Genomic DNA, 25,000 nt, shown 5'->3' on the forward strand with positions numbered 1-25,000 from the left:
TCTTTCCAGGTGATTGATACCTATTTAGAATATCAATCCGAGGTGCTACTCGTTTAGCATTTGTTTGGCCTTTAGGTCTTTAGGTCTGGTTCACAGCAGGAGCACCCGCCTCTCCCACAGTTGTAAGGCATCTCATCTTGTGTGCTGTCTCCTTTGAGGGCCTGGCCCTGTCTAACTGCCTATAATATTTTTATCTAACTCGGCTGCCTACAATAATACCACATCTTGAGACTAAGTGTGGTGGTGCACCCCTGTAATCCCAGCTCTTGGGAGGCTGTAAACAGGTGAATCACTATGAGTCCAATCTAGGAGTGAGACCCTGAGCACCCTGTAGACCCTTCCCTAAAAAATACAAATCACATCTTTTTCATTCACTCCTCTGGTGACAGGCATCTGGGTTGTTTCCAAGATCTACCTACGACAAGCTGTGCTGCCAGTCATGGGTGACACATATCACTGTGGTATGATGTTTTCAGTTCTTCTAGGAAGAACCCAGAATGGGAATAGCTGGGTTGAATGGGGCCCTAATCCTAGATTCTGAGGAATCTGCACCTATTTCCAGTAATCAGTGTTTCTCAGTAGAGATTGAAGTTGGGACAACACAGAACACGTCTCCTTCACATTGAGGTCTTTTGCTTAAGGCTTCTGAATCTAAGGTTCCTGCATGGTTTTCCATGGCTTGATAGTTGTTTTTTTTTTTTTTTTTTTTTTCAGTTCTTTATAGTATTCCATTGTTTTGGTGTACCACAGTTGATCCATGCTCCTACTGAAGATGCTCCTACTGAAGGACAACCTCTTGTTCACTTCTGAGGTTTGATAAGAATACACAAAGCTGCTATAAACATTCATATGCAGGCTTTTCTTTTCTTTTTTTTTTTAATGTTTTTTTTTTATTACATTTATTTAGTGTGTGTGTGTGTGTGTGTGTGTGTGGCCAGCTCAGCCCACCAGGGGGCAGGTCTGGCTGGCATGTGGTGCTGGGGATCAAACCGCGGTCCCTGTGCTTTGCCAAGCTTGTTTCAAGTAGGTGCGTTAGACCACTGAGCCATCTCTCCAGCCCCCATATGTAGGCTTTTCTATGGGTGTAAATTCTCAGCTGCTTTGGGTAACACCAAGAAAATCAACTGGGATTGTGTGATAGTTATGCTCAAAAGGAACCACTGAGGCACCTTCCACTTGCCCTCCTTCCTGTGGTGAATGAAGCTCCCGCTGCCCCACACCTCCCTCAGGTTGTTGCCATAGGTACCTGGGGCTTTGGTGGGTGTTCCTTGCGGGCCCTTAATTGTATCTCACTGTTGTTTCTGTTCATATTTCTCTGATGATACTTAATGTGATGTTTTCATGCCTGTATGTCCCCTCTGAATGTCTCCTTTGGTGAGGAACTTGTTAAAATCATTTTCATACTGAGTTGTTTGCCTTCTTTCTGTTGAGTTGTAAGAATTTTCATGTGTTTTGAGCAACACTTCTTTCTGAGATTTTTTTTTTTTTGAACCAGGGATTGAACTCAGATCCTTGCGTTTGCCAGTCAAGCGCTTATCCTACCGAGTCATCTCCCCGGCCGCCTCTGAAATATTTCTTTTGCAAACATTTCCTCTGACTTTGTAGCTTGCCTTTTCTCTGGAGAATGTCTTCCGTGGAGCAGAAGTGTGTGACCCCTGGGGAGGGCAGCTGATCGCTCCTCTCGCTCATGGATCGTGCCTTGGTTGGAGCCTAAAAAGCCATCACCGCCATCACCAAGCTCAGGATGACCTGGGTTTTCTTCTGTGTGGTGGTCTTGGAGCTGTGTAGTTTTTTCATTTTACGGTGATCCTTTCTGAGTAATCTGTTGTGAATAGTTTTGGGGGTTTTTTTGGAATCAGGGATTGAACTCAGGCCCTTGAACTTGCTAGGGAAGCGCTTATTCCACTGAGCCATCTCCCCGGCCCACTGTGAATAGTATTTGTGTCTAAATTTTTCTTTTGGGGGGTGGGGAGATGGCTCAGTAGAATAAGCGATTGCCTGGCAAGAGCAAGGGCCTGCGTTCAATCCCCGGTTCTGCCAAAAGAAGCCCTAGCCGCTTACCTCAAGGTTTGGGTCCAGCCGCCAACGTGGCTACACAAGGCCTCGCTCACAGGTATGACCTGGGAGCTGTCGGCGGGCCTCCGCTGCCCCGTGCTCCTGCTCTGAGGACTACACAGCAGCATCTCAGCTGCAGCCCTCTGCAGGGCTTAGAGCCACTTGAGGGGATGAGGAAACGTCCTAGCCAGCTCTGTCTGCACAAATCCATACATGGAATCAGGGCCAGGCTCAGCCAAACTGGAGACTGTTCTTCTTTCAAGGAGAGCCATCCAGGTGTCCCCTGCAGGCCCTTTGCCTCTGGTGTCCCCTTTCACATCATTTACCTGTTCAGAAGCGTCCATCTCAGCCAGGCTGGGCGGTGGACACCTATAATCTCAGCTCTTGGGAGGCTGAAGCAGATGGAGCGCTGCAAGTTTGAGGCCAGCCTGAACTGTGTAGCAAGACCCTGTGTCAAATCCCTCCTCCCCCCACACAAAAAAGAACAGAGCCCTGTATCTCTCATTAATCGCTTTGTTGATATCCACAGAATAACTAGCCACAGTATTATGGGGGTTTCATTGGATCCACAGATGAAATTGAAAAAGCTGACATCTTGGCCCTATTTTATTTTTTTTCCGGTACTGGGGATTGAACTCAGGACCCTGCGCTTGTTGGCCCTGTTGTTTTTTGTTGTTGTTGTTTTTGTGGAACTGGGGATTGAACTCAGACCCTTGCGCTTGTCAGGCAAGCACTTATTCTACTGAGCCATCTCCCCGGCCCCTGTTGGTCCTATTTTCTATCAACATCTCTCTCATGAACATGGAGTATCTTTCCATTTATTTAGCTCCACTTCAATTTCTCTCATCAGAATAGTGCAGTTTTCCTGATATGATCCTGTACATATTTTGTTAAGACTTACACCTAAAAATTTCATTTTTAGGCTGCTATTGTATATAGTACCATGGTTAAATTCTAAATTGTACTTGTTCATTTGGTTTTCGGTACATAGGAAAGCATATTAGCTTTGTATTCTGCAACCTTGTATATTAGTTTCTTTTTTAATTTTTTAAAAAAATTTTTATGTGTGTGTGTGTGTGTGTGTGTGTGGCCAGCTTAGCCCACCAGGGGGCGGGACTGGCTGGCATGTGATCCTGGGCGATCGAACTGTGGTCCCTGTGCTTTGCTAAGCTTGTTCTAAGTAGGTGCTTTAGACCACTGAGCCATCTCACCAGCCCCTAGTTTTGAAATTAGACAAATACATCACATATTAACTTTATGTTAGCTTTGTGTTTTTTATGTTGGTTCTATATTCTGCAACCTCGCTATAATTGGTCTCTAGCTCTAAGAGTTTTGTTTCTTTTTTTGTCAGTTGATTTTCTATAGATTATCATAGAATAATCTATAGAAAATAATCTATAACCTGGGGACAATGATAATTTGATTTCTTCTTTCCTATTTATCTTAATCCATTCATGCTGCTTTAACAAAATTCCATAACCTGGGTAACTCCTAGACACCATAGTTTATTTCTTCAGTCTGGAATGTCGCAAGTTCTGCAGGTCCAGGTGTCCAGGGTCACTTGCTGGTTCATGGATTCAGCCCCCTGGCTGAGGTCTGCTGAGCTGGGAGACATGAGCAGGCACCCTGGGCTGTGTGTGTGTGTGTGTGTGTGTGTGTGTGTGTGTGTGTGTGTGTGAGGCAGGGTCTTGCTAAGCAGTTCAGGCTGGCCTTGAACTCACCATGTAGCCCAGGCTGACCTCGAACTAACAGTAATCCTCCGACCACAACCTCCCGAGTGCTGGGATTACAGGCGTGCGCCGCTCTTGGGGTCTCTGTATAAAGACTCAAATCCCATTCGGGAGACCTCAGCCCCGTCACGGTCCAGACGCCCGGCCTCCCAGCACCAGCACGTGGGCTCCACTTCCGTAGGCGTACTGGGGTGACCTGCGGACCCTCACACATCGCACTTCCCGGGCTCCTTGCCTTTTTTTTTTTTTTTTTTTTTTTGCAGTACTGGAGATTGAACTCAGGACCTTGCACTTGCCAGGCGCTGATTCTGCTGAGCTAGCTCCCTCCTTGCCTTTCATTTCTTCCCGTGTTCCATTACCGAGGGCTTCCGGATGGCTCTGAAAAGCAGCGATATAAGGACACAACCTTGCTTCGCTCCCGGGTTTAGCAGAAGATCGTCGGTTCTCATAATATTTATTGCGTTGGCCTGAAATCTTTGTAGATGTTCTGGGTGGGGGGCTGGGGGCTGGGGGGAGATGCATGCGTGTGCGCTGGTGTGCGCTGGTCTGGATCTCTCCTGCTCCTCCAAGGTCTGCACCTGGCTTCCGCGTTAGGTCTCGGGCCTCAGGGGTGAGCTGGGCCTTCTCCCTGCGCTTCTGCCTCTGGCAGCCATCCAGGGAACGGGTTTCTCCCTCAGCGCCTTGGAGAACTCGCTGCTTTCTGATGCGCGGGGAGGATGCGATTTGAGGAGGCGGAATGGAGCCCGGGGCCTGCGCTGCGCTGGGTCCTGCAGGCTCGGTCCTGTAGGTGCGAGGCCGGGCCGGGGCTCAGAGTCTCCTCCCCGGGGCCCTTCTCCTCCTCGCACCTTCTAAGGGAGGAAATGGGGCTCACAATAGATTCGCTGCTCCCCACCCTTCTTTTTTTTTTTTTCTTTTTCTTTTCAAAGTTTTATTGATAAACATATAGCAATGAGACAGTTTCAAATCAAATCGAAAGTACAGTTTCAACAAATAATACACTGCATATATTCTTCTTAGTGGTTAATTGCTGTACAAGATGCAGACTTGTGATCCTACTTACAAACACCATTAGAAAAAATCATTCTATTCATTAAGAGAATGCAACTATATATCTATCCCAACCACTTTGAATACACAGATACAAAATGGACATTCATAGTTATACCCCAATTTTTTTTTAAGTTCCGTTGTTGAATATTATAGGTGTGTCCCCACCCTTCTTTCAACTATGCTAATTCAGGGATGAACTAAGGGGGCCGAATGCCTCCCATGGAAGTGTCAGACTGCTTGAAGGGAGTGTGTGTGTGCGTGTCCTGTGCGTGCACATGTGTGTGACACACCCATGAACACATCCTGGTGTATGCACAAATGCCGTCATTTTAAAAAATCTACTGCTTTTGGGCCTGGGGAGATATCTCAGTAGAACAGGTGCTTGCCTGGAAGCTCAGGGTCCTGACTTCAATCCCTGGTACCGCAAAACAAAACAAAAACTGCTTTTAACAGATGATTTATATTTACTATGATCTTGCACTGTTTTTACTTTTCAGAATTGTTATTTAAAATAAAGAGGGGACTGGGGAGATGGCTCAGTAGGATAAGCGCTTCCCCGGCAAGCGCAAGGGTCTGAGTTCAATCCCCAGTTCCACCAAAAAATAAAAATAAATAAAAATAAAGAAAGAGAAAGCAAGTTAGATCACACTGTAAGTTTTCTGCTTTCACAATCTGTTCGCTGCATTTTGCCAACCAGGAAGTAAACTAGGGGACAGATTTTGTTTTTTTTTTTTTTTTTGTGGAACCAGGGATTTGAACTCAGACCCTTTCGCTTGCCAGGCAAGCGCTTATTCTACTGAGCCATCTCCCCGGCCCCAGATTTTTTTCAATAACACACCTGGCTAAACCAGGTGAGGCCAGGATCCAATCACTGGTTCTTCCTGTTCAATGTCCTCTGTTCCAACAGCCACAGGTTTCTGTTACTAGGATAACCAGGGGGCGAAATTAAAGAGTTCTACAATACTATATACATTCTTCAGTAATTTTTTTATTCATGACCGGGTTGTTGACAGCTGAGGTTGGAGTTGCGCAGAAGAAGAAATGCAGGGGTAAGGAGGAAAGAGGAAAAGACTTACTGTATCCACGTTCTGCTCTTATTCAATTCAGACAGCCATTCAGATTAATTACACCCTGTGTCCATCCTCCTGTGACAGTTAAGTGTGATCCATCTGTAAGTGCTCAGTTAAGGATCCCAGTTAAAGAACTCGCTTGAAACTTAAATTTTAGTTCAGTGCGTGCATGATAAATTAGAGGCTAAAACATCTGTGTCGTATTTGTCTTCCTAAAAGCTCCTTGTTAAAAATTATTTCATTTTATTTTTCGGAACCGGGGATTGAACTCAGGCCCTTGCTCTTGCCAGGGAAGCACTTATTCCACTGAGCCATCTCCCAGGCCCCAAAAATTATTTTATTAATGCATTAAACAAATATAAAACTACAGGGAAGACAAAGTGGTTATATAGAAACTATAATAAACTTTATAAAACAAGACTATTCAATCTATTAAAACTTTTTTTAAAAGAGACTACTAAATCAAGTACAAAAATTAAATATATTTTTACCAAAAGGACACCAAATGAATGTTTAATAGTCTGGACTTTACAAAGTATTGGCAAAAAATTTTAAGCTAACAAATGTTGCAATGTTTTATTGTGTATTAAATCTTTAAAACTTTAAGTCCTAATAAAAGCCTTTTATATATAAGCTGCAGCTCCATATTCTAAAATTAATTCCCCCTTGTGACAGAAAAATGATCTCTGCTGGAGGAGAGGCGGGCGCCACCGCAGCCCCGCATAGTGACATCCAGTCTGCGGCACGGTGCATTGATCCTTCACGGGCTCTGTTCATCAAAGGCCGCGGAAATGCAGCGGTGACAGTCCGCTCGCCGTGGGCTCCCGGGACAGTGATCCGAAGGTTACACCAGGTTTACTTCAGCTCTGCCGGTGTCGGTGTAGGCGGAGAGGCTTCTGTCCCTGCAATGCACGGGAGGCAGATAAAGGCGGCGCTCTATACAAATCACAAAGCAGACCTGCTCATCACCAGTAAAGAAAGCACCTATTTTGGCTCCTGTTCTTAGGTTTTTTTTTTTTTTTTTTTAATTTTATTTATTTGTGTGTGTGGCCAGCTCAGCCCACCAGGGGGCGGGCATGTGGTGCTGGGGGATTGAACCCCGGTCCCTCTGCTTTGCTAAGCTTGTTCTAAGTAGGTGCTTTAGACCACTGAGCCATCTCACCAGCCCCCTGTTCTTAGGTTCAAATTTGATGTCTACATAAAAACTGAGCGTCCACCTGGCGAGGGGTGGTGGTGGCGGCGGCGGCACACCCTGGTAATCCCAGTGCTCTGGGAGGCTGAGGCAGAAGGACTGCAGGTTTGAGCCCAGCCTGGGTAAGTTAGTGACTGGGTGAGAGCTGTATCAAAGCTAAAAATAAGAATTACAGGGGCCGGGGAGATGGCTCAGTAGAATAAGCGCTTCCCTGGCAAGCGCAAGAGCATGAGTTCAATCCCCGGTTCCGGAAAAAAAAAAAAAAAAAAAAGTAATAATTTTTAAAAAAGGGGGGGATTTTAAAAAGGGGGAGGGGATGGAGGATGTGGCTCAGTGCAAAGGCCGTAAGTTTAATACCTAGTGTTGAAAGGAAAAAGAAAAGATTCCAGTCACGCCTCTCAGCACACGTCCTACGTGAGAGACAGTCCCCAGGTGTGGACTGCCCTATGGGGACACTCTGGTCCCTGAGCCACGCTGCCCTTGGTGACCGGTTCCGCGCCAGGGACCTGAGCGGAGCACTGCTGCAGCTGTCATTCTGCCCGAGTCCCCAAGGTCTCCAGCCGAGTGAGACCCTGCTGGGCGCGGCCGTCACCGCACCCGCGGTCCTCGCATGTGTCCCTGGAGAAGCCCGGACCCGACGCCAGTGTCTGGCTCTCACTCCTTGGAGGAGACCTGCGCAGCGCAGCAGTAAGTGACCGCAGCTCTGCCGCAAGGAAAGCCACGCTAACAAGAGCGCCTGACGCCGGGAAGTCCTGGAGACAGGCCCAAGGCAAGGGTTTGCGCGTCTGGCTTAGCCACAGCTGGCTACAGAGCTTAAGCCCCCAAGCAGTGGAGAACTCGGGAACAGAGAGGAAAATGAGAGGTGGGAGAGGAGGTGGTGGGAGGGCGGGGAGAAAAAGCAGCCGAGGACGGGCGGGCGGAGCCAGGCTCCCGGCTCCTGCGGCGGAACCTGGCGGGCGGCGGCGCTGTGGTCCGGCGTGGCATCCGTTCTGGATGATTAAATGCCGCTGTGGAGTGAAGCAGGCCTCGTGGCTAGCGGAGACGCTTTGGGTAAAGTCCCAGGAATGGTGTGGTTCCTCGCAGAGAATTTATCCGCTCACACCACTGCTAGGTGAAAGGCTCTTGATTAAACTCCTCCCATTGGTGGTGTGGGTTAAAGCCCATCTGCTTGAGACCACGCAGAACCCAACTCTGAAGCCTGCAACCGTCCTCGGCAGCGGAGCTCTGTACCTGCTGTTTGGGATTTTTAAAATGAAGATCCTAAGAATGGCTGGTCTGGACCTTAGAGCACTTAGCAGAGGTAAAGAAATAAGGATCCGACAGGAATGAATAAAATATAGGCGAAGACAGGAAGCAAGGAAAGATCAACGAACTAAGAGGTGGTTGGGCTTTGTAAAGCAATAAAATTGGAATATATTCCGCTATACTGAGGGAAAAACAGACACAAGAAAGATACTACGTTGATGCCACAGAAATGCAGAGAATTTTAAGAAATTACTCGTGAACCAACAAAGAGGCTGAACTAGAAGAAATGGAGGAAGTCCTGTAAACACACAGTCTATTGAGGCTGAATCACGAAGGAATGGGAAACCTGACCAGGCCAATAATGAGTAGGAAGGGCTGGAGAGATAGCTCCGCGGTCTAAAGCGCCTGCTTAGGCAAGCCTAGGCAAGCACAGGGACGGTAGTTCAATTCCTGGCACCACATGGCACGCCAGCCCCGCCCCCAGTGCAGCTGAGTGGCCACAAAAAAAAAAAAAAGAGTAAGGAGACAACATGCTTTTTTATCTATAATGACAATCTCCATCACAGAAAGGACCAGAGCGCCTCGCTGTGGGCACTGCCAGGCATGCAAGGGAGCGCTGGCAAAAGTCATTTCCAAACTCGCCCTGCAAACACCTCCAGACGCACTGGCGGAGGCCAGCACGACCCTCCTCCTGAAGCCAGGCAAAGACACTATGAGGAACGAAAACGTCAGGCCAATTTACCTGGTGAACAGACTAAATAAATAAATGAAAAAAATAAACCCAACTCAAAAATACGTACACCATGGGAATCATGTACCATGATCAAGTGGGATGTATCCTTAGTGTGCAAAAAATGATTTAATACACACAAAGCAATAAATGTGATCCACCAAGTTAACAGAATGAAAGACAAAAGCCATATATCTATGGAAAGAAAAATATTTAACCACCTCAAATCTGATAAAACCCAACATCCTTTCCTGACGCAAGCTCCCAAGTGGATCACGGATGTGACACACCGCAGCACATGGAGGCTGCGTGGCCAGGTACACAGGCAGCACCAGGCGCGGTGCTGTCCGCGGGGAGGATGCCCAGGAGGGGCGGGAGTACACGAGTGAGCACAGCCAGGCCTCTCTTCAGCACAGCAGCACAGGTCCTAGCCAGAGCGGGCAGGCAAGAGGGAGGGGTAAAACTCACCCCGACTGGGAGTAAACCCTCTCTGCAGACAACACAGCCTTGTACACAGAAAGCCGCAATAAGCGCATCAAGAAATTCTTAGTCCAGATCAAAAAATACAGGAAAATTGCAGAAGACAAGATTACCGTGCAAAAGTCAGCAGCATTCTGTACATTCACAAAACAGTTTTAAGTTTTAATTAACTCAAAAAATAAAGGCCAAAAACCAAAAACAATGAAGTACTGAAAAAAAAAACTTAACAAAAAAAATATATTCTCAGTAGGATTAAAAATATTAAAAGTGAGGCCAGGGAGATGGCTCCATGGAATAAGCACTTCTCTGGCAAGCACAAGGGCCTGAGTTCAATCCCAGGTTCCGCCAAGAAAAAAAAAAAAAAAAATTAAAAGTAAATAATCAGAGAAAATGAAGAGCACATGAGTATATAGAAAGGTATCCATGTTCATGGCTTGCAAGAAGTGATACTCTTGGGGCCGGGGAGATGGCTCAGTGGAATAAGCGCTTCCCTGGCAAGCGCAAGGACCTGAGTTCAATCCCCAGTTCCGTAAAAAGAAAAAAAAAGAAATGATACTGTTAAAATGTCCATGCTCTACCCAGGACATCTACAGATTTATTTATTTATTTAAAATTTTTTTTCCTACAGATTTAATATCTGCAGTTTCTACAAAAATTCCAATGACACTTTTCACAGACATAGAAAAAAAATCTAAAATTTATACAGTTCCAGGGAGATAGCTCAGGAGCATGAATGCCTGCCTGGCAAGTGCAAGATCCTGAGTTGGATGCCCAGCACCAAAAAAAGGTAAAAAAATTATATAGAGTCATAAAAGACTCTGAATGGTGGGCAAAATGAACAGACCTAGAGGCATCATGATACTCCAGTGCAAAAATGTATTACGAAAGCACAGTAATCAAAACAGCACGGCACTGGCGCAAAGCAGATGCGTAGAGCACGGCACACTACAGAGCAGACACAAACCCACGCTTTTATAGACACCAGGTTTTCGCAAGAGTATACAGTAGCGAAAGGATGGTCTGTCCACTAAATGTGGAAAATGAATACGCATATCCAAAAGAATAAAAAGTGGGGCCGGGAAGATGGCTCAGTAGAATAAGTGCTTCCCTGGCAAGGGCAAGGGCCTGAGTTCAATCCCCGGTTCCACAAAAAAAAAAAAAAAAAGAATGGATGACCTAAGTAGACAGCCTTCAAAAGCAGACACACATGGGGCCGACAGGGACATGGGCCGAAGCTCAGCAGGGCGGACCATCACAGAGACGCAGCGCAAACACTCACAGAGTAGCCAACTCACATGGGCCGTGACGGGTATTTAATTTTTCTTTCTTTTTTCTTTTTTGGAACTGGGGATTGAATTGAGGGCCCTTGAGCTTGCCAGGGAAGCACTTATTCCACTGAGCCATCTCCCCGCCCCCCCCTTTTTTTTTCAGTGTATTTTAGTACAGGGTCTACAGGGCCTCACTATGTAGATCAGACTCATAGTGCTCTTCCTGTTTCCAACCTCCCAAACTTTGGGATTACAGGCACGCCACCACGCCCAGTCTCAATAGCCAGTTCATAAGCCCCGGGGGGGGGGGGGGGGGCTGTGTCGAACCCGGTCCCTGTGTCTGCCTAAGCAGGTGCTTTAATCTGCTAGCTATCTGGCCAGCCCTATGAGGGGCATTTTCTAAGAGGTGGGAGAAGAACGAGGGTGGATGTGGGGGAATGAAAAGCTCTGTGCGCTGCTGGTGGGAACCTAAGTGAGTACACCCAGGACAGGAAGCAGAGGGAGGCTCCTGGGAAACCAAAAGGGCGCCTGCTCCGTCGCCAGCCATCCTGGAAACTGCAATCAGGGGCACCTGGTGTGTGTGCCGCTGCGGCAGTTTTCACAAAAGCCACGCCACAGAACCAACAGTTGAGTGGCCACTGTAGGTGAAGAGACAAAGGAAAGGAGGCTTATCGATGCGATGGGTCACTGTGTCACCACGGAAAGTCGGTCACTTGTGACCACATGGCAGAACATGAAGGACATGATGCTAAAGGAGCCAGGCACAGAGACAAGTCCCTCAGGATCTCACTCGTGTGCGGGACTGCAAGTCAAAGTCACAGAATGTAGGGTAGCGGCTCGCAGGGCCGGGGGGTGCAGCGAGGGACGGCAGCTGACGGAATAGGAGGTAGTGGGGCCGGGTAGATGGCTCAGTGGATTAAGTGCTTCCCGGAACAGGAGATAGTGGTCAAAGTGTAAGGGGACAACAGAAACACATGGCAGCTGTTTAATTTTAAAAACTAGAGTAGTGAAAGACACATGCCGTTAATCCCCTTCATAATGTTCTGTTACTTGGAACACACCTAATCCTATTGTTCTTGCCATTTCTGAAGCAGTTCTGGAAATCCTCTTTGGTGTCTTTATGAAGTGTGATCAAAATTATAGTGAATGTTGGCACTGGGCGGCATCCACCCGCACCACGCGTGCACTCGCCCCCTCATTCACTGGATCGGGCACCGTGAGACTTCTGGCTCCTCCCCAGAGTCAGCACGACCACGAAAGGGCAATACTGTGAATCAGCTCAGGACATCGAGGAGGTCATGACAGTGCGACCAAAGACCCAGAGGCCAGAGAGCTCCAGCGCTGCTGCAGGAGGGGCGAGGGCGAGGGGGTCGGCGCGTGCGGAGTGCGGGGAGGAAAGACTCACATACACCCACTGGTACTTCAGTGTGTCAAACTCATTTCATATTCCAATTCAGGTTTCTCTACAGATACTCAGAGAAGACGCTAACAGGGAATAGGTGCATCTGATTTTCACTCCTCAGAACAGACCACGTATTGAAATGATTCATAGATAGTCAAAAGTCTGCATCACTTAAGACAACAGTAGGTCATCCCACACCATCAACTCTGTCAGGTTTCAAGGGCAGGTTCTGGCCACTTGGCTGTGAGCTTAGTCACCTACCTCCTCCACGAGGACACAGGAGAGCTGGCCTGACACGCAGATGTCAACCCAACAGTGTGGCAAGAAGCCAGATGTGGACAGCCAAGCAGATTTGTGCATGCACACACACACATACACATGCACACTCATGCACAGAGGCATGCATGTGCACACACATGCATACACCTACATGCACACATCTACACAAATGCACACAGAGGCATGCGCGTACTCACACACGTATGCACACATGTACACACAACCACATCAGGCACTTCAGTTCTCTGAGGAGACTTGATGTTTTCTTCCCCTTTCATCATAAGAAGGAAGCCCCAAGATTAAAATAATTTGCCCTGGGGCAAATGACCAGTAATTAATGGAGCTATGGCTACTAACAAGAGCATTCAATCAGGAAGCAGTGGGGCTGGTGAGATGGCTCAGTGGTCTAAAGCACCTATTTAAAACAAGCTTTGCAAATCACAGGGACCGCGGTTCAATCCCCCAGCACCACATGCCAGCCAGCGCCGCCCCCTGGTGGGCTGAGCTGGCCACACACACACACACACACACACACACACACACACACAAATAAATAAAATTAAAAAAAAAGGAAGCAGATGTCTGCATCCAAAAAGAAATAAGAGGGGCCAGGGAGATGGCTCAGTGGAATAAGCGCCTCCCAAGGGCCTCAGTTCAATCCCAGGTTCCGCCAAAAAAAAAAAAGAAATGAGAGTAATTCTTTCAGTGACTGTAAAAAATAAAAATCATGTAGTAACTGGAAAATGTAATTGCGGAGAGCTGCAAATTATCCAACATGTAAGAAGTACAGATAATGGCGCAGGTGCAAGCTTGAGCGTTGAGTTCCTTGGGGGGGGTGCAGGGGTAGCAAAGGAGACTTTTTATGAAGGAGCTCGCCTTTAGCGCAGGCCAGAGCCCATCTGGTGGAGTCAGGGCTCTCTAGATCCAGAGTACTGAAGCCGCTGTCACCTGGTGTACAGTGAGTCCCCGGCTGAGGCGGGAGCTTGCACGTGTGAACACCACAAGACGTGCGGCATACTGCACGTGCTGCGTTCTGCTGGATGGGGAACAAATCTGACCTGGCCTTGTTACTGTGGTCACCACACCAAAGGGAAGACCAACACTGTGACAAACACAGCGAGAAGCCCCAGAGACCGAGGAAAGAACAACGAACACGTTATCTTCGTAGTTCCCTGTGACCTTAATACTTCTGTGGTTTCTCTAACAAAACATTTTTCCTGTCCTAGGGAGTAAAGCCACGGCTGTCACACTGAGCTACATCCCTCGCCCTTTTCATTGAAGAAAAATTTGTTTTGAGATGGGCCTTGCTAAGTTGCTGGGCAGTACTGGAATCCGCCGTGCTTCTGCCTCAGCCTCCCAGAGGGCTGTGATCCGCCACGCCCGGCTGTGCATTTCTCTTCATGAGATACATAGAGACATAAGACAGCTACCTGCTGCCATCATAATGAACCAAAACCATGAGACAGGGACACAGGGATGGCAGGGCACGCCTCACCTTCAGCTCTGTCGGAGACTTCCGGAGCTTGGGTGTCCTGCGGAGACTCTGTGTCCTGTGGTGAGTTTGCATCCTGGGGCCCCTTGTCGTCTTGTGTGGGCTGGGATGACACCAACGCCCTGGATGCCTTTCGGGTCTTCTTATCAGAATCGGCTCGCTGGTGCTGCTGTAACCACTCATCCTTGTAACCATTGCTGATGAGTTTGGAGAAGTTGGTTGGGGAACTGGTTTTCTGACCCGGCCTCAAAGAGAGAAAGATGAATTCTAAGCTTGGGTCCAATGGTCAGTGAGGAGCCAGAACCGCGCTCAGGGAGGGAACACAGGAGAAGCACGCAGCTCCTGCTAAAAGCTAGGAAGGAAGCACGTACTGTGCTCACTCTCTCCCTCTCTCTTGTTCCTAGGGGTTGAACCAAAGCCTCCACACTGAGCTACATCTCAGCCCTATTTATCTTTTATTTCTTTTTTCTTTCTTTTTTTTTTTTTTTTTTGCGGTACCGGGAATTGAACTCAGGGCCCTGTGCCTGCCAGGCAAGCGCTTATTCTTCTGAGCTATCTCCCCAGCCCTATCTTTTATTTCAAGAGCCGACCCTTCCTGCTTCAGCCTGCCACCGTGCTGGGGTTACAGATACGGTTCAACTGATTTCTGACTTGTTATGGCTGATGTCATGTTTTTGTCTGTTTTTGTTTTTGTTTTTGAGACAGGGTCTCACCATAGAGCCCAGGCTGGCCTTGAACTTGCTCTGATCCACCTGTCTCAGCTTCCTGAGTGCTGGGATTACCAGCTTGCACTGTAAAGGGTGCTTAATGGCTCTCTCTCTCCATCTCCTCTCCCTCCTGCCAGTCTGAGTTACGGCTGTCTCAGCATCTTTGGTCTAAGTACTTTCCCCAGCCCCTGGCATGAGAAACTCCCTGAAGAGTTGGGCAAATGGCATTTATTCTAGTACCCAACCAGAATTCTGCGAAAGTCAGGAGACAAGAGGCCTCAAGGGTTTCACCTGGCTGCAGTACAGCAAATGTTAGCGCACCTGACAGCCTTTCAGCTGAGTGTGGACATGAGCGCAAACCTGGCTTCGGGGCTAGTGACAGAAAATGTCAGGCCCAGGCAGCAGGACTGCGCAGGACAGGTGGCCACAAAGCAGAAGGCTGCTGCACGGCACACAGGACCCCAAAGGCGAAACACAAGCCCTGCTCACACGGCAAAACCACAGCCAGGAAGGAACAAGTTAGGCCGGTGGTGTGGCCTGCACTCCCAGCACGCAAGGACGCTGAAGGCACGAGGATGGCACGTTCTAGCTCAGCCTGGGCAACTTAATGGACTGTCTCAAAATTAAAAATTTTAAAAAGAGCTGGAGTACAGCACAGCAAGAAGCCCTGGCTACACCCTCCAGTCCCACAGCCACGGGCTTGAGACCCAGAAGATGGACCTTAAACCTGAGCGGAGAGCGGCCGCACGGCTCGAGGACTTACATGGGCGGGAAGGACAGCCTGCTGCCAGCGGGGTCTCTGGGGCCCAGTGGCGTACCCACTTTGCTTAGATGCTTTGAGTTAATGGCTGGCAGCCGCACCTGCATGAAAACACATGAACCCGGGTCAGAGCAGCACACGCACGGGCCTGCAAGGCTCACGTGCTCCTCTGGCGTGCCGGAACCTGGCCAGTGAGGCCCTGTGCTGCTTGGGGCCTCGGAGCAACCATGTTGGCCGATGGCCCATCCCTGGGCAGCGGGCCCAATCCCTCACAAAGTCCATCTGCAGTGGCCATCCAAATGACCCAAAGCCAGGACCACAGTCGGACACGAAGGACAGAACCTTGCGGCAGCCAAGGGATACTACTCCCTAAGTCAGCTTAAGGTCCCTTCACTCCAGTGTGACACTGAGAAGCCTGGCCTGGGACACAACCAGAATCCTCACCATTCAAGTGAAAGCAGGCTCACCCTGGGCTCAGCATCAAACTGACATCGGGATTATTATTATTATTATTTTTTAATGTATTTGGTATAGGGTCTGCAGGGTCTACAGGGTCTCACGGATCATACTCGTAGTGTTTCTCCTGTTTTCAGCCTCCCAAGCGCTGGGATTACAGGTGCGCGCCACCATGTCCAGCCTCAAGTGCCATCTCAGTGTGCCCCGGGGACAGGGCATGGCATGCCCAGGGGTCAAACCCCAGCCACTGAGCTCCACCTAAGTAGGCGTGCTAGTCCGCTGAGCTATCTGGCCGGCCCTTGACATCCCGATTTTTAATGCACATGTTATCATTCCACTCACAAATCTCAATGTTCCTGGCACTAAGATGCACCTCCGACCTGGAGCTGGTGGTCCCTGGAAACCTCAAGTTCACAGGAAAAGATGAGAAGGGATTCTAATCAGGAGAGCCGGAAAACCCATCCACCAATCAGGATTGAGCACAGGAAGCCAACCACCAATCGTGATTGAGCCCCAATCCCATCTACCAATCAGAGTTGATCTCAACAACCCACCCACCAATCAGGATTGCTCTCCAGTTTCTGGCAGCTTTTTAAAACTGCAAGACTGGGAAGAAGACTTTCCTTATGGCTCATCCCTTCTTCAAGGTCAAATATGGCTCTTCTCATCTGTGCAGAAGAAAAGAATTCTGCTTCGTTTATTAGCAGGCAGGAGCAGTCCAGGGAGATTTCATTGTAAAGTCTTCAACGAAATAGAAGTGTTTGAAAGCAAAACAGTATACAAATATAACATGTCCTTCTCCTGTGTACCAGAGGAGAAGCAGTATGCCAGTTTACCCCACGACAAACATTAATGGATTAAAAACCGCTTAGTAAAGAAGTAAGTTTACCTATAACGTCCATATTCATAGGAAAAAAAGGGGGAGGCCTCAGGGTCTCCGCTGCTCATCCTTTGGTCAAATAGAACAAGCCTTGAGCCAACAGCGTGTGTGTGACCCCAGGCCAGCTGACCTGCACCCCCAGGGGAAGCATGGCACTGAGAGGCGCCACCATCTAGGAGCTGTCACCTTCTTTCTGTCCTCAAGCTCTTCGGCCTCTCTCTGCCAAACCGTTTTCATGTCGAAATCGAAGGGGCCCCTTCTGGACTCGTAGCTCCCGTTGGCCTGGCTGGGGTGGAACTCTTCGTACACCATGTAGTCTGGCATGGACACGGCAGGCACCCTGCAGGCACAGGATCACACCTAACACCTTGTCCTTGCTCCCTTGAATGCCCTGCAAGGGTCTTAGTCACTCAGCTCTCCCCCAGGGCCCTCTGACTTATGCTGAGCAGAACCTGAGCAGAACTCGGCAGTCATTCCCTTTACACTTGCACCCACTCACCTGGCCCCCTTTAAAGAGATAGCTCAGTAGAATAAGCACTTGCCTGGCAAGCACAAGGTCCTGAGTTCAATCCCCGGTACCACCATAAAAAAAAAAAAGACACAGCTCTAAACAGTTATTACCACAGAGCATGGCCACTGAAAATAACAGCCCGTTCTGTCTCCTGATAAGTGGTCCCTGGTCGTGTGGGTATTTCGACTTCCAGCTGGTTTTCCCCTAAGAACCACATGCCTGGGGGAGGTCACGGCCAGGGGCTGCTCCTCCAGGGGGTCACTTTCATCGTACCACATTCCTTTTCTTTACTTAGGACTGAAAGCTCTGGGTGTCCATGTGTGAGAGTAGGGGTGTTTGTGTCGATGTGCTTCAGGGTGTATGTGTGTGTTGGTGTGTGTGTCACTGTGTGAGGTGTGTTTGCAAGTGTGTCAGTGTGTGTAGGTGTTCATATGCAGTGCCCAGGACCAGGGCCTTTCGCCTGTCAGGCAGGTAAACCATTCGTTTAGGAGAGAAATCTAACACTCGAGAGCCTCAGCCATGTAATACATTTTGCGTCTTTTCTTGTTAAAAACAAAAGGCTGGGGGAAGCAGAATTCTAATGGCAAAACCCAGTGTGACCACCGGCAGGGCAGCTGAGGGACACCTACTAACGTCCTGGTAAGCCGCCCCTCGCTGTCCCATCATCCAAGCAAAAACCAAAACCGGGAACAAAAACAGACAGCAGACAAAAATGGCTCCTCCCATTTTCTTCTTTGGCCAAGCAAGGTGGTACAGAAAGCCAAGGCTGCGTGGTCAGGGCTGCGTGGTCACACACAGACACCAAAGCTTCGTGGGGACCCCAGGTCCATCACAAAGCTCTGGGATGCCTGTCTCTCTAGCTAGGATTTCTACCTTTCATCCTTAATGAGAAGAAAGCTTGGGGACCAGCTGCTGTTGCCAGGTTGTATCCCGGGGGATAAAGCATCCCTGTTCGTGACATGTGGCCCACAGGCACAGGTGGCTGCACCTGGAGGCAGGCCACAGTGCTCCACGGTCCTGCATCTGGTTCAGCCACGAACTCTTATCACATCCCCCAGAAAGCTGTACACTGTGCAACAGCACCCCGACCTGTAACATCACACGCTTTGCAACTAGTGCTAGACACCTGTGCCACTCAAGATCACCCTGGGAGGTTCGATTGCGAGGAAGGTGACAGAGCGTGTGTGCTTCCAGGTACTCACGGGCGCTGGCTGGCGGTGGGCGGCTTGCTGTGGTGGGTGTACCAGTCCGGCAGGGCGTAGGCCACCGGGGAGCCCTTCCTGCTCCCAGATGCAAGGTGCTTCAGCAAATCTCCAGAGAAGAGAGACACACAGGGCGGCTGGGTGAGCTGCAGCCCCCGGCAGGAAACTCCAGGAGGGGAGGCGGCTGGGCTGCATTCCTGGGCTGCCTGTGGGTGGCCGTCACCTGCCTCTCAGGCAGGCAGCAACAACTGCCCCCACCCTGCTCTGCTGTGGAGAAGGGCAAAGCCCCTCTCTGCAGGGCCACATCATCACTTCCTGCCCAGGGCTCAGCCCCTGGCCCCTTCCTCGGGCATCCCCTAGCCAGACCCTTCCCCCAGACCCTCTTCTTCCCCTTCCTCCTCCCCTCCCCCGTCCTCCTCCGTGAGCGGCTGTCTCTGACCCACATAGCTGTTTCCAACACAACCTTCCCCTCAAGATTTCCAGGGAGAGTCACTGGGAGGTCTACTAGTCACTTTGCAGCCAATTTGAGTAGCATAGAGCCTGGGCTTGTTCTCAGAGGCCTGGCTGCTCCCAGCTCACCTGAGCTGCCTACCTGCTTCTGCCTCTGCCTCAGTCCCTTATCCCCTCCCCTGGGGCCAAGAGGGAGCAGAAGAACTGGTTTTGCAGTTGAATGGGGACAACAGCCATGCCGAAGCATGCCAGAAAACTTCCACTGATTGATTTATTACTTGCAATGAGACATGCTTAGCTTTCCATTTTAAAACTATTTATTTACTTATTTATTTAGCCATCCTGGAGACGGAAGCCTTTGGACTGAGCTACACCCTCAGCCTTTTCTTACATTTTGTGATGGGCTCTACCTAAATCGCAAACTTCCCAGGCTGGGCTTCCACTGCAGTTCTCCTGCTTCAGCCCTCTGGGGCTCCGGGCAGGCATTTGAAACTTGAAGGCAGTTTTATTGTTAAGTACTTTGGGCATCCAGTGAAGTTACAGGAAGTAGAAATCCCCTGTATTCTCCACAAGGACTCGCCCGATGTTATCACATCACATCTGTTACCCAATCACCCTCTGCTGTCTGCTTGGTTGGTTGGTGTTTGGTTTTCTGAGACAGGGTCTTGTATGTAGCTCAGGCTGGCCTCGAACTCACTATGAGGCCCAGGCTGGCCTAGAACTCATGGCTATCCTGCCTCAGACTCCTGAGTGCTGGGACTACCTGCCTTCTTTGATTTCTGTTTTGTTTTTTGTATCAGGGATTGAACTCAGGACCTTCTGCTTCCCAGGCAGGCACTTAAACCACTGAGCTACTTCACTGGCCCCTATTTTGTTGAGACAGGGTCTTATACATAGCTCAGGCTGGCCTTGAACTCACTATGTAGCCCAGGCTGGCTTGAAACTCACAGTGATCCTCCTGCCTCAGGCTCCTGAGTGGCGGGGCCACAGGTGTGTTCCGCTACGCCCAGCTGACGATTATTATTGCTACTAGAACAAGAATGGGCTGCACATTGCAGACAGGAAATCTTTTCCACTTCTCTGTGTTAGCACAAGTTTTCACAAGTGACCCAAATCGGGAATCACTGCATGGCGGCCCCTCAGGACAGTGGCCCGATGCAGTGCTTGGATCTGACTCCCTGACTTTACTCAGCACCTGCCAGGCGTCCTGCCGGGGTGCCCAAGAGAGTCTTAAATGGTAAATTCGGTTAGAGGTAAGCGACTTCTCGAAACTTCTTCCTGCTCACAAGCACAGCCCCCAAAGGGACACAATGCGCAGATGCTGGCCCAGTTTCCTTCCATGAGAAAGAGGCCCGGGTGGGGCTGGTGAGATGGCTCAGTGGTCTAAAGCACCTACTTAGAACAAGCTAAGCTTAAGCAAAGCACAGGGACCGCGGTTCAATCCCCCAGCACCACATGCCAGCCAGCCCCGCCCCCTGGTGGGCTGAGCTGGCCACACAGACACACACACATATATAAATAAATTAATTAATTAATTTTAAAAAAAAAGTTAATTTTCATCATCACTGCCACTAAAACACACTGGTGGTTTCCATTATTTAAAATATGTTGGAGGGGCTGGTGAGATGGCTCAGTGGTCTAAAGACCTACTTAGAACAAACTAAGTTAAGCAAAGCACAGGGACCGCGGTTCAATCCCCCAGCACCACATGCCAGCCAGCTCCGCCCCCTAGTGGGCTGAGCTGGCCACACACACAAAATAAATAAATAAATAAATGATTTAAAAAATAAAATAAAATATGTCGGAGCCCGGGGAGATGGCTCAGGGGAATAAGCGCTTCCCTGGAAAGCGCAAGGGACTGAGTTCATCCCCGGTTCCACAAAAAAAAAAAAAAAAAAAGTTCAAACAGCACGCAGAGGTGCAGGCCTGTCACCCGGGCACTATGGGAGACTGAGCCAGGGTGTTGAAAGTTCAAGCCCATCCTGGGCAACTGCGGGAGACCCTGCCTCCTTGTTTTAGAAAGGGCTGGAGGTGTAGCTCAGTGGAAGGCCCTGGTTTGATCCCCGCTACCACCCAAACATTCCTATTATGGACACAGAACAACAATAACAACCAGGAAAGAGCAAAAGGAAAGCCACACAAATAGGGTTAGATGCGGCAAGCAGGGGACACCAAGATGCAGGCAGATTAGCTCCTGAAGGCAGCAGCTCCCTAAGGGTCTCTGCAGGGAGTGACCTGAGCGACTGAGCAGGCACCACTTGGCAGCACCCTCCCGTGTGTGTGTGTGTGTGTGTGTGTGTGTGTGTGTGTGTGTCTGTCTGTCTGTCTGTCTGTCTGTCTGTCTTGCAAGGATTACACAGGGCTTACCAGGTCTGCCACCCTGCTTGGCGAGCTTCACGTACTCAGAGTCCGTGTCCTTGATCCAGTACCTCCGGGCCCCCAGCGTGTTCCGGTCCTGTGCGTCCCCCAGGTTGCTGAGCCCTGGGATCTGGGACGTCGGCGGGGTGCCCACAGCCTTCTCAGAGCGCTTGGCTGGGAGGTGGTAATACCAGTCTGGATGGGAGAGAGCCCCGGTGTCGCCTGTCACAGAGGGTTCCAGGGGGCCATGGGGGGGAGGGCAGGAGGGCAGAGAGCACCCTGGGGTGTGTTGCGCTGCACCCAGGATGCTGCAAGGGACAGCCTTGGGAGCAAGGTCTTTCTCCTCACCACCTGCCACGTGGCGCCCTAACACTAAGCAGTGGGTGCCCCTGTCTTCAGAGGCCACGGGGACACCAGCTGCCCATGCCACAGAGGAACTGCAGGCCTGGCCTCCTGTCCTGGCTTCTTCATCAGTGTCCCAGCTTTCCAGAGAGATAGGTGTCCCAGGCCCTGTACTTGTCCACCTCTCTGTCCGTCTGTCTCTCCTCCGTACAAATGAGAATTAACTGTCTTTCCAGCCCTGTTAGGGAATAGGGAAGGCTGAAGAATCCCGACTCACTTAGAACACCATGAATAAATCTTGGAAGTGGCCCTTACGTATATCAGCAGGTGAGTGGATACAGAAAATGTTTACATGCAGCGGAGTACCACGCTGCCATAAAGCAGGACAAACCTGGACATTTGTAGGAAAATGGATGCATCTGGGGGCCATGATGTTAAGGGAAATAAATGCGACAGTGACCGAGGTTGGATCCCTGGCACCACGTGCTGTGTCAGCCCTGCCCCCAGGGTGGGCTAAGCCGGCCACAAAAAAATAAATAAAAATTATGGTTTCTCTTCTATAAGAATCCACAACATAAACACAGAGCAAAATAAAAGCTAGGTAGTAGGAATCAGGGAGATGGATCTTTTGCACAAGGGAGGGCAACTGCGAGGGGGAAGGGGGCAGGTGGGGGACAGAGATCAGCAAGCGCCTAAGGCGAGTCATGTCCAGGCTCCGGCACGAGGAGTGCAATCACTATGTGCTGTACACATGGACTGATAAAAAGTTAAAATTACAAAAGCAAGAGTAAAACGGTGGGCTGCGTGGGCTGTGCGCAGGTGCTGCCCAAGATTTGTTTTGTTTTATTTTTTTGAGACATGGTGGTCTTGCCATGTAGTTCAGGCAGGCCTTGAGTTCAGTTATCCTCTGGCCTCATCTTCCTAAGCACTGGGGTGACAGGCGGGCCCCACCATGCCCAGCCTCACCCTGCATGCACACAGCATGCCAAAAGAGAGACCTACATTCTGGCAGGAAACAACAGCTCCATAGTGTAGGCTTTCCAGCCGTGCTGTGCAGGAAGGGCGGGCAGGCCAGGGTGTGGCCAGGAACCGCGTTGACGCCAGCCACTACTGGCCTGCTACTGCCTGCCAGTGACACTAAGCCCAGCCTGGAGCCTGCTGCCCCTGCACCCCCTGCCTGGCTCCTCAGCGCTGGAGGCCAGTGGGGTTTTGCCAGAGGCCCGAGTGTCCCTGAAGACAGGGTCAGCAAGGGGACCGTGTAGCAGAAGGAAAACTCCTCAGCACTTTCCCTTGGGGAGATCGAGGTGCAATCCCCGAGAGAGTCCCTGGCAACCTCTGTCCTGAAGGGGCAGCCAGATGCACTGAGCTCCAGGCTGGGAGCTGCTGTGCAGGGCCAGGGGGCAGGCAGGGCCCTAGGGCTTGGGCTCTTTACCGCTTCTGTGGAATCTTGGGCTCTTTACCACTTCTGTGGAATCCTCAGGCGGAAGGGATAGAGGCATTCTGACTATAGGTGCTTTAGGCAAATCTTTGCATCAGAAATTCATTAACCAGATGGCCAAATATAAGAGAAAACCTCACAGGAGATGAGAAACAAGATCAAGGCAAACCATGAAACAAAAGATGCAAAGCACGTGGCACAGTAAGTGTATCCAACGGCAGCTGTCAGAACGTAACTGTCACAAACGTAAGATGTTCAGAGTCTAACACAATCCCCGGCTCATGGTAGATGTGGTGGCAAAAACTTCCCATGTCTGTTTGGTACCTGGACATCATTCAGGCATTACTGGCTAAGAAGAACACCGAAATCAGTGGACTTTCAGAAAACTGGATGACCTTCTGTTGTGCTCTGTGTCTAGATGTCCCCCCAAAGCCTCATGCAGTCATGGGGCAGACTTCTAGAGGTCGTGATTAATTCATGATCCAAGGCTGGGGTGACGGGTGTGTTATGCCCGCCCTGGGGCGCGCAGCCTGGACGCAGTACAAGGAAGGGCCTGCCGTACAAGGAGCCTCTGCAGCCGCTGTCGCTGCTCCTTCCCTGTTGCTCTTGCTGTTTTCCACCACCATGAGCCGCTGCCTCTGCCATGTGCCACTCTGCCTTGGAGTCAGCTGAGCATGAACTGAAACCTCCACAAACTGTGAGCTAAATACACCTTTCCTTCCTTAATTTGGGGTGTTGGGTACTTTGTCCCAGCAACAAGAAAAAAGTAACCTGAAATACCCTCCATGATACGGGTGCTGGCTCCCAGACTTAAGAGCAGGAAGAGGGCATTCTACTTCCAGGTGGACTTTGAACCTAAACTGCAACATCAGCTGGTCTCCAATGGAAGGTCACCCGCGGGTGAGGTCACACCTCAACTCCAGCCTCCACGCTGGACATGCCAGCCCCATATTCCCATGAGGCAGTTCCTTAAAATAAATCTCTCTGCACAGACGATAGAGAGAAATACCCTGTTGGTTACGCTACCCAGAGCACAGGTAAACAGTACGGGATAAATCAACTCCCACATGCACACGGGAACAGGAAGCCATCATCTCCTAAGGCTAAAGGCCAAAACATGCAGCTTCTGCTTAAGCTATAGCTTGGTTTGCAGCATCAGTGTGACTAGCGCAACACGGAAAAAGTTTTAGGTACGTAGGAAAGCATTTTTGAGTACCTCAGGGACATTAATTAGCTAAATTAACTCCATGAAGTTTTGAAAACAAAACATTTGGCCGGGGTTTAAGGAATTCCACAGAAGATCACAGAGTATCAATTTAGGAGTTAAGAATGAGAGTTTGGTAGTTTTGTATTCCACTCATTCAGCTCGAAGACTGCCTCTTTTAGAAAGAGGGCACTGGATGCTTGCTTGTTTTTCCTCTCGGTGTTTTGATTACTAATTAATCCTCAGAGAGCAGCGCATCTTCTACCTGCTCATTACTGGAAGCTCTGGACAGGCACAGAACTCTGATAGGCTTCTGAGCAAGTGCCAAGGAGCAGCAGAGAGGGCGAGGGTTCAGTGGCTAGGCAATGTCACCGCTACCATCTGCTTAGAGGGGCCAAGACTTACCCTTGGGTGTGTGGGGGCTGAACGCAGGGCTTCCCCGCTGACTACAACCCTCCACCCTTTTCTGAGACCCCATCTGCCTATATTAATCACTAAATTACCCAGGCAGGACTCAAACTTGCAGCCCTCCACACCAGGCTCCCAGAGTACTGGGTTAACAGCTTTTATCACTCAAATTCTGTTACTCTCTGGATGGCCCGTCCTAGGTCACACACTGTCCTGTTGCTTTTCTCCTTTCCTGCTTTCTCACACATGATGAAGCGGCTGCAAGTCACTGCGAGCAGAAGTGAGCCCGGT

General features: G+C 49.8%; 1 protein-coding gene across 2 annotated transcripts in view; it reads right to left on the minus strand.

Annotated features, from left to right (window-relative positions):
• Positions 1–6,596: 6,596 nt before the first annotated feature.
• CUNH7orf57 (chromosome unknown C7orf57 homolog) overlaps positions 6,597–25,000 on the minus strand; it is a 19,522-nt gene continuing 1,118 nt past the window's right edge. For both annotated transcript variants that reach the window (XM_023714325.1, XM_023714326.1), the window contains exons 2-7: positions 21,327–21,512; positions 18,510–18,618; positions 16,983–17,136; positions 15,464–15,561; positions 13,997–14,238; positions 6,597–6,807 (exon numbers count right to left, since the gene is read on the minus strand). In XM_023714325.1, the coding sequence (XP_023570093.1) occupies positions 6,761–6,807; positions 13,997–14,238; positions 15,464–15,561; positions 16,983–17,136; positions 18,510–18,618; positions 21,327–21,512 (836 nt within the window). In that variant the 3' untranslated portion in view covers positions 6,597–6,760. The remainder of the gene's footprint in view (positions 6,808–13,996; positions 14,239–15,463; positions 15,562–16,982; positions 17,137–18,509; positions 18,619–21,326; positions 21,513–25,000) is intronic.

This window comes from Octodon degus, unplaced genomic scaffold (genome assembly GCF_000260255.1).
Source record: "Octodon degus isolate 3935 unplaced genomic scaffold, OctDeg1.0 scaffold00035, whole genome shotgun sequence".
NCBI lineage: Eukaryota > Metazoa > Chordata > Mammalia > Rodentia > Octodontidae > Octodon > Octodon degus.